Raw genomic sequence first — 18769 nt, forward strand, 5'->3', positions numbered from 1 at the left:
TTTTTTTTTTTTTTTTTTTTTTTTGGAAAGGAACCGCGGAATATAGTTATTCTCAAAGAATATGTTCGTTAAAGCTTAAGCAAAAATCGTAGTTTCGATGATAGTAGCAGAATTATCTCCTTCGCAAAATTATCGATTTACTACGGATTATCGTTAAATACAGTCGGGCACAGAGCACTGAGAATATTTAAAAGTAGTAGCCTCGGAGAATGTAAATTCCTCATCTAAGGAGTGCAATCACGGCGAAGTAGACCGCATTCCAAGACCCTGAAGCGTGACTTTTGCTCGAGAAACTAATTCGTCATAGTGACGTAATCCGATTAACTCACACTCGTTAACACTCCCCAATATGGTCAGCTATCGATCAAGGTCTGATGAAGACGTGTGCCTGATGGTTCTGCATTTAAACGCAGTTATCATTGCGTAGATATCTATTTATACTAGGAAAAACCGTCGCAATGAAATCAAACGTTGTTGAATGCATTCTTTATTGCATCCCGCGATCTATCATTTTATCCAATTAAGAATTTCGACGATAACGCAGACGCAAAATGCAGGCGAAAATAAATTGATTGAATCCGGATTAAAAGTGACCATTGATCTGTAATTTGTTAGCCATTGTAACGCCGTTGAATAATAAATCAATTAACGACTGTATTTCTATGCTAAATTACATCTTCCAATCTTTTCATAACCAATTTTTAATAACCAATTCATTTCGCATTTGTTTCATTTGTTTCTCTACCCGCATCTATACAATACATTCATACAGAAAATTGTTAAAACACGTTTCCATGATAACTGCCAGTTGGCGATAATCATTTTTAATTATTACCCTAAAGAGATCGCGTCGAATGTATTTAACGTCGAAAACAATCCGCTCTGCCAATTTACTCTCGGTTCTCGATAAATTATTCTTTTTAACCACGTCGAGACTTAAAATGTAACTGAAAATTATCAAACACCTTTTACATTTCTGATTGTAGAACATCCTGGACAAGTTCAACCCGGGGGCGAGGCAGCTGATCAATGCCGGCAAGGCATATTTGAAGGCTCTTCATGGTGAGTGAATTAAATTGAATCTTTAAGGGGAAGAGATCGGGATGCCGGAACAAAAAGGCGGAGAAGTTCGCGAGACAAATAGTGACAGACGGACGATCGTAAAGTGTCCAGGTTAGAGAGGATGGGTAAGGTTAAAATGAAGAAAGAAAGGACAAACGAGCGTAGAGCGAGCTTTATGCTGTCTCCTGAGTCCTGTTTCAGGATCGAATCACCAACTCGTCAGAATTGCACACTGGAGGGGTGTCAAGCTTCTATTTCATTCTTTCTCTCTTGTCCCCCGTGTTTCTGTCATTCGATGTGCCTTATTTTTCCGCCCTTTGACTTCTCTATCGGCGATCGATCGATCCTTTTTCCTCCTCTGTCAAACTCTGGCTCTCGTCGTGGGATGTGTAAACAGGGTTCATCTGGACCTTCCCCTGGCAATTCATTCAATTAATACCCTGGCTCCGTTTGAATTGTCTTTGCCATTTCAGAGAAAAGTATTTTTATCAAAAATCCTCTCGCGATTGGTTAACTTGAAAATTAAAGAAATTAAGGATTTTGATAAGTTTCAAAGGAAAATCGATTACATGGAAAGTACTTCTCTCGATCAGGAATGAGATTTATTACGCGTGAACGCACATTTATTTCGTATCTGTTTTTGATTCCTTAACACTCGTTAATGATCACTCGAATAGTACTTCTTGTAATATTATACACGCAATCGATTTTCAACGCATGAATTTACATGTTATTTATTCGAATTGCTGAGGAGAAACTGCCGTTCTTTATACCCAAGGATTAATGGCTGTTTGCAATCAACGTTGCCTCCCATAACGTGGCTTACGACGAAATTATTTTTGTATGTTTTATCGTATCGTGTGTATTATATGATATGATCGATCGTTTTCAGGAGTTAACCCACTGGCCTTGAAAGAAATCCCCCTTTTAGGTGACAAAGAGGGAGAAAAATGTGTGTCGCCCATCGTGTAAATTCGATTTTCGCATTATCGCGGATAAGATTGATCCTGGCCGTAGAAGTAGTCGGAATATACACGAAAACATAACGGGATTTGTTGGCTTTTGAAAGCGGCACACGGCGCAAAGTGTTCACTCTCGCTCGTTAATTCAGTCTGATAACAGTACCGCGTTTTTCACTCTATTTCTGTCGTTTACCAGCAACGTAAACCTACGATCTCCTCTTTCATTGCCTCGTCGATTTAATCGTCAAAGCCTTTGTACAAAGTACTCGTACTTTATTTCTGTTATCAAGGAACAAACATAGTTGTATCTCTGGGATTGTATAAAATGCTTACTATTAACAAATTTCGTGTTGTAATATAATGGTCGATTTTTATGGGAGAAAAAATATTTTAATCATGGCGAATTTTATTCGACATTTCTTGATGCACGAGTGCGTTATTCAAGCCGACATTAATCTTTTCAACGAATAAATTTTCATAGTCCCTAAAACTGTTAACAAGAATTGCGGTAGATTTTTAAGAATTATTTCGATTCAAGAATCGAACGTACAAGATTTCCTTAAACAGACTGAACGGTTTCAAGTGTGTTCAAGAAGCGCTTCGAACAGATTTGAAGGTCAACTGTATTTTTTTCAAACAGAACTATTCCACGCGAAACCATAAAAGCGACACATCACCTGTTAAAAATGTAGTTCTGTTACATTGGAAGACAAAATGTCTTCAAAGACCGCAGTCACAGGAGACGGATGCTGGGCGAACGCGAGCGATCCAACAGGGAAATATTTGGCAAGCAGGCGATACAGTCCCGGGCACATTACGCGACACAAAGGGCGGCCATTGTGTTCCCGTGGTTTTTCCCTCGTTTCTATCCTTTCTCGTTTTTCTCTCTCTTTTTATCCATTTTTTTTTTGTCATTCGATGTTCGCGGGGACATCCCGAGAGCGTCTCTCTAAATCTCGGCGTGTTCGCTCTGCTCCCGCGAAACGCAGTCTATTATGGCTGATAACGAAATGTCAGGGGGAGGGAGGAGGAGGAGGAGGAGGAGGAGGAAAATCGTTATACAGCGGCAGCGTGTAGCAGTAGAGAGCACCCGGCGAGGTTCGAGCCAGCTGGAAAGCTCCGACTCGTAAGCGGAGCTTAAATCTGGCTTTGTCACGGGGAAGCGCACACGTGGAATCACGCGCCCGTCGGAGGTGATGCTTGCACTCTGGCCTGTGAAGGGGTGGACGATCCTCCGGGGAGAGGGAGGTCAAAGAGGGAGAAAGCGAAAGGTTGAACGAAGGACGGGACGAGGAGGAGGGTGTGGGCATGCAAGTAGCAAAGGGAAACGCAGACAGACGGGGTGCGAGGAAGATTGGCGGAGAATGATGGGATGGGAATGGATTTGAATAGAGATAGGGGCAACGTTGGAGAAACGTCGGAGCAAGACGCGTGGAGCAGGTCAACGCGGAGACGTGGATGAAGAGATACGAGTCTGGAAGGAATCGACGATAGGTGGAAAACGGTCGATTGACGATAGATGGAGGGTGGGTAAGGAAAAAATAAAGACAGCGGTGAGTCATTGTCGTACGAGAACGGCAGGCGACCAGAGGCGAGAAAAATGGTCTGTAATGAGGGTCAAAACGAAGACAATTAGATGAGGGGAGAAAGGAAGACAAAGAGGAATTGAAGGGGGTCCGGGGGAAATAGCGTTGAAAGAATGAACGAAGAAGAGTATATACGGCGCTATTGAACGGTGGCAAAAGAAATACGTTGGTAGAGTAAACGAGGAAGCGGTGTAGAAAATTAGAACCGATGACGGTATGGGAAAGGGAAATCTGAACGTGGGTGGAGGAAGTGCTTGAATAATGGCAGGAAATTAAAAGTAAGGAGATAATATGGGAGGAAAACAGGAAACGATAAAGGAACATTTATGTGGTGTTTATGGTGCTCTCGGGTGCTTTTCAAAGGAAAAACTGGAGAATCGTCGGGAAGCTGAATAAAATGCGAAATATGCGCTATGAAAATGTCAACGGAGGATAAGGGGCGTCGTTGGAACGAGAGAAACACGAAAGTTAGGAAAATGGAAGCTACCGGGAAGAAAAAGATGGGAACAAGGGCGAAAAAATAGTCGCAGTGAATTCCACCGGATCTATGAGATTAAAGGAAAGAGAAATACGACACGATGAATGGAATACGAAGGAAAAGGGAAACGAACGAATAACCAAAGGGAAAGAGTTTAAAACGTGGTGTTGATGAGACAAAAGAAAGAAAATGAATGAAAGGGGAGACGCTAATGCCGGAATATGGATTAGACGGGAACAGGAAGAGTGGAGAGTGTGCGAAAGAAGAATAAAAAGAAATAGGGAGGAGGGCGCAATGAGAGAAAAGATAGAAAGGAAAGATTGGAATTCAAGATTCAGCTGGCATCAGCTAGAAATATCGGCGTATTTATTCCTGTAAATTTATGGTGACCATCGAAAGGTAGATTGTGAAATTTTTGTCGAGCGAGGGTCGCATGTGGATCTGAATAAAACATATACGTGTATTTCTACGATTCGTAATACTAACGCGCTATAGTAATACATGAACTGCAAGGTTGCGTCATCATTTTGACGAATTAAATTTTTTTAGGGAGCTGAGAATTTTAAAAAGTTGTGTGGCTCGAAAGCAAGGTTTTTGATAGACGAGACACACACGTTTTGAAAAGGTTTTCTAAAGCCTACATTTTAATTCGCAAATGTATATTCATAACAATAAAGTGCAGACTCCCGTATTTCTGGGTTCTAGAACTAATCCGCGACACCTTCTATCTTTCTTAGTACGCTCGTAAATATCTTCCTCAAATGCTTCCTTTCCTCGCGTATTTGCTCTGTAAACATACCTAATAAATTCTCGTTGCAGTCGTCATGCCTCTGCAAATACACATTCTACCGTGGAATTTCTCTTTTTCTAAAATTTATGCCACCTACATCTAGGATATATGTATAATATTCTACCAATGGAAAAGAGATAAGTCAAATTTTCGTCTATAATTTTTCTATTGTCTGGGATACCAAAATAAAAATAAGAAAGAAAAATTGAGTTTTGTCAAGATTATCCCACGATAAAATTCAGGAATTTAGCGAGTGAAGTTTAATTCACGGAAACTCCAGAATACAAACGACTGTTAAGAATGTAGAAGCGAATGAAAAGGCGATTCTGACATAAATTACGTCTCCGGTTAATCGGCCTCGTGAACACGACATTGCGAAAACGCAATGAATTATGCAAAGCGTACGTTAGGTAGTTGGCAGCTCGTAACCTTGTTTCGCAAACTATTAATCGCAATTCACGAAATTCTCTGGAACCGCGTAATTCGTGGGGAATAAGAAAACCCAGGCGACTTTCAGTTGACATTTTCGAAACTTTTTGTAAAAAGCAATTTGACATTTCAACCAGACAAATTAGAAAACCAGTCGGATTAGAAAAAAAATCAAATCCTTTCCTTCGTTTCAATAAAATTTTTATCAGAAATTCGAAAGAGCTCCGAAATTTATTATTACGTAAGTTGTAAACGGGAAAAATTTTGTCGTCGATAAGTGGCAGAAATATTAAGAATTTTCTATCTTAAACTTAAAAAGATAGTTTTCTTAATCGTGTCGCTCATGTACATAACAGTGCTAATGCAGTTCAAAGATGTGGAAGTCTCATATACATGACATATTCATAAAATGTGTATATGAACATTCAAATATTTTCGCGGGCGAGTGTAAATATATTACAAAAATAATCAGGTGCGTAAGTATACATCATTGATGCAGGAAGAGTTTGTTGCAACTCGCTAGAAGAATTTTCGTCGCGTCTCCCTTTCACAGTTTCCTAACTCGGTTTCTTATTTGAAACGCACTACGCGAGATTGCGACAAATTATGCAAAATATGGAGCAACCGCTTCGCAGTTTCCAACCTCGTTTCGCAAATTCTTAATCGCGATTCCCGAAATTCTTCAGACGGGCGAAATACCGCGCGGACGTACGCTCATCGCGAGCGAACGCTTTGAGAAGCGGGATTCGTTTCGTTCGTTCAAACACAGTCGATTCCTCGCAAATCCAATTAAGTTCTTTGATTCGTGGTGATTTTCTTTTTTTTTCTTTTTGTTCCCTCGCAGTGAATTCGATCTGCCCTTCTTTCCTGTGGCCTTGCAGTCGTGGAAATCATTAGGTACTTCTTGCGATCGGTGATATTTCAGCGGAGAACAGTAATTAGAGAGCACTTTGTCGAAAGCGGTCTACGCAGGCCTCGTTCCTCGCAGACTCACAAGAAACGATTGACAAATTGTTTGCCTTCCTGCTATTTAAACAGCGCAAGAAAAGCCTTTCGATAAATTTTAAACAGTTCGCCGTGAATCATCGTATTCTACGATGCACCGGAAACATTGTATAATAATGATTCAGGAATTTGCAAGTTTATATTGGATTGGATGGAAAAGTTGTGTATTCTCAATGGGATGTCGCTACAAAGTGCTGTTACATTAATTCGATAGTAATTGTTCGGAAAGTCAGTTGATTAACACGAAGGGTTTCTTTTACTCGCTTGACGTAGATCGTTCTAATCGTACGAATAATGAAGAATCGAAAGGCTATAAAAAGTCAATGACGCTGTTCTTGATCGAAATCTATCGCGTTAAAATAAGCCAGTTCCTTTAAAGAAAAGAGCGAAAACCTATTATATCGATTTTATAAATATACAGGGTGCGGCAGAGTAATGCGTACAAGTGGGCATGAGGTGATTCTGTATGAAAAATAAAAGTAGAATATGGAATAAAATTATGGAATAATATGGAATATGGAATAATTATGGAATATGGAATAATATATAATAATTAGAAAAAAAAATAACCTCCTGTCGATTATTTAGTCCTGTCTAGTCCGTACTTTTAACCATGTTCAAGTATGTTGGATAAATTCTCAAATTCGATTTTCTCGAAAATTAAATCTTAAATGAACAAATTTTATTCCACGTCTCGTTCTTGTTTTTTTCACAAGGAATTAGCTCGTGTCCGTTTGTACATGTTATACAGACGCACCGTGTATAACGTAGCAGTTAAAGTTTTTTCACTCGGTTCAATAAATTCCTAAAATGCGTGAATTCACAGACAAATTTGCTACGCAAGAAAATCACTTGCACGTGCAGAAAAAGCTTATCGATTTCGCCAGCTTTCGCTGCAATTTTCGCACACTCTCGCGTCTGTCCCGGACAGAAGCAAGTAACAAAAAAAAAGGATGGAGACGCAGGGTAGGACAAGTTGGCCACTGTATCAGCAGTGTAGTAAAGAGATAGCCCTGTGTAAGCGCGTCCCTTGCTCGAATCGGGCTTTCGAATCCAATTGCGTCCTTTGAATCCTGCATCTCGTCTTTGTTCTCGAGTTTTCGTCCTTACGGAATTAATTCGTTCCGTTCCTTCCTTTACCAGTCGGAAGGAACTTCCCGATAGAGGCATCCCCATCCTCCCGACGATCTTCTCCTCCACGCCATTACGTCGTCGTTTCTGTAGAATTCAAGGTGGAGCAATCGACGACAATTTATAACGAGTCGTTGAGCTACTTTGAGGGCCCTCCTGCTATTGGCCCTCGAATCCACTCACCTAACTTGGATGATCCTCTGATCCTGCTAGCCAGTCTATTCGCAACGACGCCACTTATTGCGAAATTTTTTCCGCCTGCAGTTACACGTCGCTATAATTCGGTCATGGGTATACGCGTGGATGATATGCGTTTAACGAGGTAATTAAATTCTTTGAATGATCTGTCTGCGGATGGAACGTTTTTCGAAGATCCGTCTCGTGCTCGACAAATTTCACAAATTTTTTTAACGTTACGAGGAACACGTTGACGACGAGGGTCGTTAGTTAGTTGCAAGCAGATTTACAAATTAATTCGCTACATATTTTTATCCTCCTTCTTTTTTTTTATTTTTCTCGCCTTATTATTCTTAAATTTGCAGGTGAGATGAGAACTCGCAGCTTTCGCGCCGGTTGAAATTGAATATATATGAAATTTTTTACTGAGCTAATGTATAAAAAGAATGGCATGTTTCATTAGTCGAGGCGATAAAAGAATTTCGTTGAATGTAAGTTACAGCGCGTCGTACTGTTTTAACTCCGGCTTCTACGCGAAGGCAAATGGCACCGTGAATTTCCACAAAAACACTCTAAACCTGTACCCTTCTTCTTACTTACACTGCCATTATCGTAACGAGAAAGAACGCTGTTAAAAGTCTGAAACACCGTCGCACAATACCGGTGTGCACGCCGAATGGCAATTAACGTTATAACGATGTACTCGTGCGACCCTTAACACTCTTGCATCGAAAGCGTGAAAGACTTTCCTCGCGGAGGGTGAAACGCTCTCTCCGCCGTGGATGTTTGAGTCGAGATATTTCATCGTTCGATACGCGATATTCTCGCGTAGTCCACACAAAATTGAAAACCCACCATGAAAACGATATCATCGCAATTATGACGTTGTCCGAATATAAACGATATCATCCACTACATACTTGGCGTATTTAAGTGTGACGCGTACAGAATAATAAATTGATAATCGAAACTAGTATCATTGATATTCGGTATTAGTACATCGTTCAATCTTTGATAAAGTTAGGTACGATGCTTTGGATATTCCTTTAAAAAAAGGAACTGGCCTGAGCATCAGCGATGTGTACCAACGTGTAACAACGTGTAACAATGAGTACCGCAGTGTCATTCGATCCCTGACGAAGGTAGCTGCGATGCCTGCGAAACGATGGGATACTTTGAAAAGCACGTATCAGAGTGATATTTGACCCTTGATGAAGCTCGCTAAAACCCTTGCAAAGTATTGGGGTATTTTCTTTAAAACTGCGAGATACTGGGCCCTGAAAGTCTCAAATTTCTAATCTACACTCGCACTACCTTCGCACTACCTTCGGACCTTCGTCTTTAAATTTACAAAACCGAACTTTCTCCAGTCATTTGAACTCCCCATCTGTTGTTATCATCGTTATCTCATTGCCTGACTCAACTTTCAACATTACGTATTCTCGCAAATAGTAACCAACGTGTGAGAACGAAGCAACGTTCCCGATGGACTTAGAGATATTACGCGTACGCATCATCGAGAGCGAAATTCCGGCCCTAGAATTTGGAACGCAAGGTTCGTGGTTGGGACGTATTTATCCGGTGAAAAACTGGCGGACACGAGGGTAGAGAAAAACGAAGACAATAAGCAGGGAGGACCCGGCTGGTGAGCGTTATTCCCGAATTGGAAAATTGCGTCGGCTGCGAGGCCAGCCGCAAGGAGGGTGGAAAATGGAGGGACCAGGTAGATGTCAGGGCCAGATACAACTGTTAACACCGGAAAACACCGAAACCGTAATTACTACGACCCGTAAAACAGCGAAACCGACCTTTCTATCTTTCTTGCTGCCCTAGGCGCGATCTCTTTCTTTGCCCATTCACCTTTGTCCAGCACGGACGCTTCCTCTGCTCTGCGCGGTCTACCGTTTCTCCCCTGCGTTCCGATTTTCCGGCTGGCCGTTTTACGCGTTGCACGTGCTTTTTTGTCGTTGGCCTCCGCCGTGCATAGGAAGGGAGAAAACGTAGGCTAGCAATTTGGGATGGCGGCCGCCGTGCTGTTACTTTGGATTCATTCGCCAAACTAAATGCTTTCACACTTTCGCTGGTAGACCAATTGCGGCGATAAGTGTATTCTTTCGTTCTTTTCACCCCACTGAAAGAAGATCGGCTCGTGCTTCTGATAATTGGAGGACGACCGTCTGTTTTCTCTCGCCTTTTAGCGAAAGGCTCCCAGGAATTGTTAGACGGATAATTAACGGTGGACAAGGCAGGAACAAAGGGAAACAGAGTTTGGTAGGTTCTTTTTTAGAAAAATATACTACACCAGCAAGGAAGTTCTTTTGAAGGGCAAGATGCAGTTTCGCAGGTGTTAATGTACATTTATTGTTTTCTTCGATTTTTATCCATCGTTCAGTGAATTTTCGAATCTCGTTCCTGTACGCGCCACGAATGAAAATCGAAAAACTCCGCTGACAGTGCGTTCGGCTTGAAAATTGCATTTCTCACTCGTCGAAACACGTATAATGCAATAATAATGTAATTTCAACGGTGATATTGAAAGACATAATACCGATCATGCCGACATCTCGACAACCATTGGCCATTTTTACCCTCCTGCTGTTACGTTACGGAAGATCGGAAAAAGTACACGGGCGTTTTATTTGTTATTCGAGGAACACGGACGAATCGTAATTCGACATTCGTCGATATTTTCCTGGAGTCGAGTGGAAATCGATCGCGCAGGGTGAAAGAGACAGAGATAGAACGAGGAGGGAGGGTGGCGACTGCAGCAGGGTGGCAGAGGGACGCGAGCCGGTGTGAGTGGGTTCGATTGAAATTGCAGGACCAGGTGGAACCGAAAAAGAGGGCCAAAGGCAGCGGAATGATGGGAAAATTGAGCGTTTTACCTACGCAGATTCCATAATTAAAATCAGTTGGCGCGCTCGTCATTGTCCCCGATGCTGGTCGTCCACTTTGTCCCTGTTCCTGGACGACCCGCTGTCCCGTGGCCGCGTACCGCGTGCGTTTTGCGCAATTTAACGAGAAAACTTTTCAAATTACATTCTACGGCTGCCATACCCATCCAACTGTCTTCCTCTGGTCGACTTTTTTCCCCCTTTCGCCCGTCTTCCTCGTTGTTATACCTTGTACTTTCTTTATACCCACCCCTTCTATCTTTATTCTTCCTTTCCGCTTCACAGGGGGTTGGCTAGGATTTATCCACGAGGTCGGCTGCTTATGATAAATCTCATTTGTTCTGCGGTACGAGGGCGTAATAAGGGAAATCCCACAGACGCCGAGTCTGATAAGTGTTTTCGAGAGTTTCATTGAAAAGAATCGGTGGAAAAAATTCGTCGAGAGCAGAACGAGAGAATGAGTCGGAAGAAAAGATGATCGCTGGTAATCACTTATCGAGATACCTTGTTCGAGGTCATCATCATCTACGTTCGAATGCTTTTCACGTTCTATAGTTCGCGGTTCACTGGCGTTCATTTCCTAGAAATCGGTGGAAATACAAGTATACGTTATTCCACGAACGTGCCCCAGTTTTGCTGATGGAATGGTTTTATCGTTCGGTTTTACTCTTTTTCTCTTAAATGGGACAGACGCTTTAAAAATAGCACAGCGAAATTACTTTGAAATAGGACAATTTATACATGTGTATAGCCGGTGTTCAATTTCCTGCAAGCGATAGAACAATGTTAAAGAATTACAAGATGTTAGTTACATGTAACGAGAAATATGAAAAGCTCGACAACTCTTTATCGAAAAGATATTTCAATAATTATGTAACCGAAACGATAATTTTATATACATCGCAAACCGTGCAGAAACGCTTTGTGGAAGAATATTTTCATTCAAACAAATTACAAAATTCGCATATTCTCGAAATTGTCCTTTAACGTCGTGCTTCTTCGTCAGTCGGTACATCAGCTTACCAAATACGTTATTTGCATAGAAAACACCGCTTGATAGAACTTGACCATTAGAATACTGTTGATTTTTAAAATGCGCATGTCTTGAGATAATATTATTCCAGAAAACCTGGACGAAACGTGAGTTTCTAAAAGCTATTAGCTAACTTTCGTACACTTGAGCGAAACCGCATTCATATCTACATTTTCGCTGGAATAAAATGTAGTTCTGAATGTTCCGAATTGTCAGAAAACGAATGGAACAAAATCTTGGAAATATCGAAGATATTCGATAACTAGTATAAAGCACAACATTGCAGAAGTCTACAGCTTTCACGGAGTTAATTAGAATCGTCACCAGGCCGAGATATCGTGATTAGTTGGATGTGATCGATGTACGGACGTGCGTGGAATCGGTTTCCGTAATAGTTCCATTAGTACACCCGGTATGCGCGATGGGGATGATGTATGTGGATACGAATATGTAAGGTATTCGCGATTAACTGAAATTGAGGCAGATTCCTAAACCGTTGTGCTACATTGACTCTTTGATGGTGTTGCATGAAAGGTACATTTGCCAATCGTAACTCCCCAATTATAGAAATTGACCCTTCCTGGCGATAAATGGGCAACTCTAGTGGGAATTGGTACAACTTTTTACCCCAAAATCTCTGTCACTTTCACTGCTAGTAGTTGCTCTATGTTGAGGTAGATTATAGGTTCGTGACTTCGTTTATTCATTTTTGAGAAATTCTAACTTAACGACTTAAGAAAACGATGTATCTATAATTTTTACTTTGTTTCGTCACGGAAAATAATCTTTCACGAAGATTCAAAGTGGTTTGATATACAGCGGATATCGTTTTTTTCTATGTAAAAACTAAGCTAGTGTTGCAACTTTGAACAAAATTTCTTGTAAAATTGAATTAATAGCAAAGTATTCTTAACGAGGGAAACCTTACAAAACAGTTTGAAAGCGTTCTAAACTGTGCTCATCTTATTACTCTCAATTGGCTTTTAAATGGTTGCTCGTGTGAATAGGTTAATACCCTTTCTTGTCATTCCTCCGAAGTAGTAATTTAACACTGATAAATCGAGCAAGGAAAGTAGAGATCGGTGAAAGTTCCTGTGCATGTTATCCTGACGATTATTCGGAATTTTTAGATGTTTTACTTTAAGATAAAAATAACGGGTATGTAGCCTGGTAAAAGTTCAGAAAATTACCGTAAGATGATAAATTAAAAGAATATTTGAACTCTCTCCTCATCGTTCTTGTTTGCAATTCACATTAAGAACTCCTTAAGGCTCGAAGGAAGATTATTCGATCGGATTTTAATTAGAGCTCCTAAGAAGCAAAATTCTTCAACGAAGCGCAGCGTAGACTTAAATCAAACAGTGTTTCATAAAGTTGAATTATATTTTTCATGGCGTAGGAAAAGCGAAGTGTACGTTTGTATGAATAAATTTACTATCTCCCGATCTATCTTCTTATCATGTATATTTAACCAAAGAAATTTCAAACAAGTTATTAAATTGGGTGCTAATTGGCGATAACGTGGTAAGAAAAATAAAGACGGCAAAAATTATCGTTGCAAGATACAGAACGCAAGAAACAAAGCGTCAACCTGTTGCATTATTTCCTTCAAGGAAATGAAAAGATCGTTACACTTGCATTCTGTTATTCAAAGTCATCATAAATACGATGCATTACAGTTAGCTTGAAAAAGATCTATTAAATAAACATTACGTGTGAGGGCGTGTAATTACTCACGTTACGCAATACTTATTATTATTAAATTTACCTAACTCAAAAGAAACTAATTATTATTACATTTCTTTCTATTGAAAGATGCAGCATAATCAAAACGACTAGAACAGAGTCTGTTACTATATCTCCTTTTAAAATTGGCATTTTAAGATACATAATAAACCCAATGCCCATTGTTACTACATTTAACGCATCTAATCGTCTTATTTGATTTTATTTTATTCCAAAACTGAGCGAATGAATTAATGCCGTTTTCCTTTCATCTGGCACGTTTACTCGCCGCACCCGAGGAAATGGCTAGATAGAGTAAATATAATTAGGAGCGATTTTCTTCTGGTAACGAACTGCCTTCTCGTGTCACTTTACATCCCAGAAGAGAATGAGATATCGACTATTGTCCCTGTAGAAGTATTTGCCCAAGGCTTGTAGAAACTGCGGGATGGTGAACAGAAACAAGAGAGCAGCGCGTCTAAAGTAAAAGGAATAGTGGTTCAATTAGGAATTAAAAAATTATGAACTTGATAAAATCATTTAAATATCTGATATTCATTAGTGATATTAGTAGTTTGCAGAAGGATTCGCTATTCAAAATTTTTGGCAAAATATTCTTCAAGCAAGAAGAAAGTGAGAACTTGAAGCTGGTTCGTTTGGATTTTTTATTTCTTATATTTATCGTATACTAGTGATTTCCTTTTTTCTTAAGACGGAATAAAGAGCATAAAATATCGGAAAGCTGGCAAAATCTCGACAGTGAGCGAAGGATTTCCTAAAAACACTTTTATCCTTTTCCGAATCCCGTCGAAGGTCTGAATTTTCTTCGATTTCCTCATGACATCTCCCCGCCCTCTACGAGAAAAAAAAGAGAGAGAAAGGGAAGTGTCAGCTACCGCTTTCGACGAAGTATTTATCCGAATGGTAGGGCGAACGTACGAGGGTGAAATGTAAAAGCAATCAGTCGCTTTAAAAGATTCAAAAACGTCCAAAGGGATGCCGAGATGCGCCATTATAGATTCTATTATGCACGGTTCTGAAGAGAGTTAAAGAGCCTGAATAATTCCACCTTTTCGGTCATGTAGGTGAGGAAAATGTTTAGTACCTTCTTCCATTATCCCTTTTTTCCCTCCCATTTTTCTTTCTTTTTTTTTTTCACTCAACCCCAATCGTACTTTCCGTTTTCAACAGCTTCGTTCTAAAACCTAATGCGTGTGAAAGCTTTTATTTTTATCGTTTCCTTTTTTCTTTTTTCTTTCTACCAATAACCCGGGGTAAATATATTACGAATCGAATTCGCTGTAAACTTAGTTCTTTCAACGAATAACCCGGCTTATTGAACGACTGGTGTTCGGTAAAAGAATAATTTTGGTTCGTTTAACAGTGAAGATTCCCTTTCTGTCGCTTTCATGCGGCAATACTCAACGCTTATCCGTTCTACTCGTTCGAGTGTTTGTCCGCTGTCTGACGGAATCGAATACACGGCGGTAGAAATGGAGAGACGGAAGCACGTCCCCACAAAAGGTTTCCAAGTAACCAATAAGTAGCGAAGATTCAATTATTTTCGGTTGGTGAACACTTCGAAGTAGCCTTTTTCATCGCTGGGATAGGAGAGAGATTCGTATGATATCAGGGTTTCATCCACGGTCACCGAAGAAAGGACTTCCACCTTTTCATCCCGTTTGACAGTTCTCTCTCGATATAAAGAGCTATTTTAGCCGTGGGTGTATTATTTCTTACTGGTGCGGCGCGGCGGTGTTCCATTGTCACGAAGAATGACCGGGGATGTTCTCGATTTCCTCTCGAGATCAAATTGCACCAGTTAATTAAAATTATCGATTAAAATTATCTATGAGTTGCGTACGAAATTACATGCGATTTAATTGTATCTCGAGGCTTCTGGATATCGACAGCTTTTAATTAAAAATTTTTTTCAAAGATGCTGGCCCTTGCCGATAAAAAATCCGTCAGATTTCGTGCTCCTTTTTCCTGGCAATAGATGGTTAATTATTGGAACAATTTTAAGTTTCACTTTGAAATTGCTTCCTTTGTGAACTGGATCGTTAAACGAGCACCACGTTGCTTCCCTATTCGGATTGCAGAGGCAAGAAGAAAGAAATGCTATTTTCATTTGCGCAGCCTCTGTCAATGTAGATCGATTTCGTTTGCGTCTATTTGCAGTACGTCGCCGGGCCCCCGGTTCCTGTTAATTGATACATTGAGGATACCGGGTACGTTTAATTGAACGAAGGAGCAACGAACGCCCGGCAAATTAACATTTAATTACAGGATTCAGGTATTTCACTGCTCTTTCCCTTGAAACTTTTTCTACATCTTGACCGAGAAAAAGGTGTGACGCGCAATTAGATGTTAATTAGTTATTCATTTAAGCGCTCGCTGGCGAATAACGGAAGCAATTAAACTGGTTTCTCGTTTCATTCTTTCCGTCATTATGCCGCACTTCCACCATATTATCATGTACATGAAAATACATAGCTTACCATGTGATCGAATAACAATCGACGAACGCTACAGTCTCCTTTTATGTCTTGAAATTAAACCGAGCGTGGCTTCAACGCGGCGCAATAGTACTCTCATTTTTATTATTCCGATTTATCAGAAACACGAAGGAAACAAGCCGCCCCGCGACAATGGCTCGCTCGAACGACACGGAAACTTGCGACAAGATCCTTTGTTCATTCATCGCGAGCAACAATTTCTTCTACCCGCATATTTATTAAACGCGTCGGTTCTTTTTAGCAACGCTTTACGTTGTTTTTCTGTGAGCGGAGGGGTAGAGGCCTCGAGTGCTCGACTGCATTATGATAAAGCGACGGAAGGTATCTCCGGTCCTTTGTTCATTCAATGACATGAAAATTTGTTTAACTCGAGTAATTGTCGTTCTCCTCTCGTCACCCGTGTCTCTCTTATTAAGTCTGTTCTGTCGCCGTGATGCCCTTTGTCACGTACTGGCTAAATGATGTTAAGTAAATTGAACGTTGCGCTTGAGGGTCGCTTAGCAGGCTGCAATTATATTTTCGTGTAAACATTCATCGGTGTTTCATAGGTTTCAAAGAAATGCAATCTCCACTGGATGAAAATTATCCTTCGATTAATTATCCCATGAAAAATAATAATTAAAACGTACTCCCGTTATTTAACATTTCTTCCACCTTTCCCTCCCTTTGTTCGAGTATTACTTCACTCTTTACAAGATTGAGTATTAAAGTCTTCTTTGAGTCACTGCTAGTATCATGAACCGTGTCTTTTCACAAAGAAGTTATTAACCTGTCAGACGCGTATCCTTCCGTGTCCCTTCCTCGTCAACTTTCATCGTAATTTACCCTTTTGACAAAGTGCCAGGGCACGAAATTAAAATCTCGGAAATATTTGTATCGGTAAATCATAAGACTTTGATGCAAAAAATCGAGAAGATTACAATTATCGTATTGTAAACGTTCAACCAATAATATCGAATAATGAATATTCTCTCAACGATCGTTTATCATGAGAATTCCTTAGTATTCCGTGGGTGTCCATCGAAAGCATGAAAAATATCGCGACAGAGGGTGGTGCGACGTCCCTTTAAAGGGATCTCCTATAATCCAATTTGCTGGTCGAATGATATTAATGGAACGGAACAATACCAGCTCGTTCCTCGAGAATTATTCGAGACGGAATAATCCTTAAATATTATGCCTGGCGATTTCGAGATCTTAGCCGTTTCTCTTTCGATTTTCCCGTTGGTTCTAGACGCGTCGATCTTTTTTTTCTTTTTATCCCTGTTTTTATTCCACTGCCACGCAGACCCTTGAGCGATTAAGAAACGCTCGCCGGAGGAATCGAGTGGTTTAACGTCGAATATCGCGAGGGAATTTGACGGGAAAACGATTTTGATTCTTCGTCCTCTTAGTGAATTTAAAGCGACTTTCAATGGCAGTCAGCTTCACGGGCTGCTTCCCTTCGCAGACACGATTATGCGAGCCGATGAATTTGCAGCAGCAAAGTCGAATCCGAGCAAATTGAAGACGTTCGAGTTCCACCGGGTATTTTTCAACGTCCTCGTGATATTTCCTGACTAATTCACAGACTCCAGAATATTCTCCTCGTGCTTTCTATACGTTTTTCCGATTATTCTTTAAAATGCATTAGGTTTAACGAACTTGACGCCTCCAATTTACTAATCAGGTTACAAAAATAACGCGAAGTTCGTGAAGCGTATTTATAATGGCAAGTCAACTTTCGCAATCTCCGGGCAGCAGTTAGCATCTTGGAATATTTTAGGATTCTTTAAACGCCTAGAACAAGTTTCTGCCCCTACGGTCAGCTCTCGACCGATCTTTCGCAAAATGTTTGCTCTCGCTCTTTTTACTCGAGCACATCTACTCCTCTCCCCCTCCTTTCTTCTCATAAAGGCCCTTTGACTTAACACGAGGTTAAACAAAAGTGTGCTACATATAAGACACACACTTCGGTCCTAAAAATATCCGTCAGAAGGGACACTTTCGATTCTTTTCACTTCATCTATTACGCTTTTTTCACACGTGACAATATATCAACTGAATTTTGGTGAAAAAACAAGTATCGGTGCCAGCCCAACCACCTAATTTCGCTCGCTAATTACTTCTCATTTCTAAGATTCAAAATTCCAGTGAAAGGGAATCGCTTGCTATGGAGAGATTGCAATCGTACAAGCAGGCCTGGCGAGCGTACTCAAGGCAATTCCGATAACAGATCTCCAGGAATCTATCCACATATTGGCTGATCGTATCCGTGGCGTTGTATTAACGTAGACTTTGCGTAAGATTACTTTTAACATTATCGATTAAACCTCGAATAAAACGAAACGATTTTTAATCATCTTACTTCAATCTTTTTCTTCTTTGCCTTTGAAGATTCCTAAAAAATCACGAATTCCCAATTCCAACGACAAAGAAATCCCTTGCAAGGAAGGAGATTCCATCCGGGCCTTGACGCGTACACCAAGAAGGCGGCGCGTAATTTGTCGAATCGATTAAACTGATTTGTCGATCGCGATTGCCTTCGAGACGTGTCGGGACAGCCGGCGTCGAGCCGCAAAACGAACAAATTGCGGCCCCGACAAAAAGACGAAGGCCTCGGCAAGGGAATAACGAAATTAAAAGCGTCTGCCGTGTCGCAGCTAGGCGAGGGTCGCCCGTGGCTACAAGCAAGCTTCAAGCCTGACAGCCTCACCGAGCGAGCGAAAATAATAGAATAGCACACGGGAACAGTCCGTATTGTCCAGGATAAAGTTTACGATTCGCCCTCTTCTGGCCCACCCTTTCGTCACACTTCTTCCCTTTCTTCCATGTCAACTCTCTCGAAACGGCCTGTTTCAGACTATGACGACTCTCGAAACTCTTTTCCCTTCTCATATTTCCATTTTCCACGGCGATGTTACCGACCTCCCTCGCTCTCCACTCCGCCTCTCTGTCTCCGTTTTCTTCTCATCGCGGCCGGTTCCCTTTCTTTTCGC

At 40.8% G+C, this 18769-nt stretch overlaps 1 protein-coding gene across 1 annotated transcript in view; it reads left to right on the forward strand.

The window, feature by feature from the left end:
• The window catches only part of LOC100746267, a 166089-nt gene that overhangs the window by 67598 nt on the left and 79722 nt on the right, over positions 1-18769 (forward strand). Inside the window, exon 3 of the mRNA XM_012388085.3 lies at positions 987-1062. Coding sequence (XP_012243508.1) covers positions 987-1062 — 76 coding nt within the window. The remainder of the gene's footprint in view (positions 1-986; positions 1063-18769) is intronic.

Source organism: Bombus impatiens, unplaced genomic scaffold, assembly GCF_000188095.3.
Source record: "Bombus impatiens unplaced genomic scaffold, BIMP_2.2 scf_0517, whole genome shotgun sequence".
Taxonomy (NCBI): Eukaryota; Metazoa; Arthropoda; class Insecta; order Hymenoptera; family Apidae; genus Bombus; species Bombus impatiens.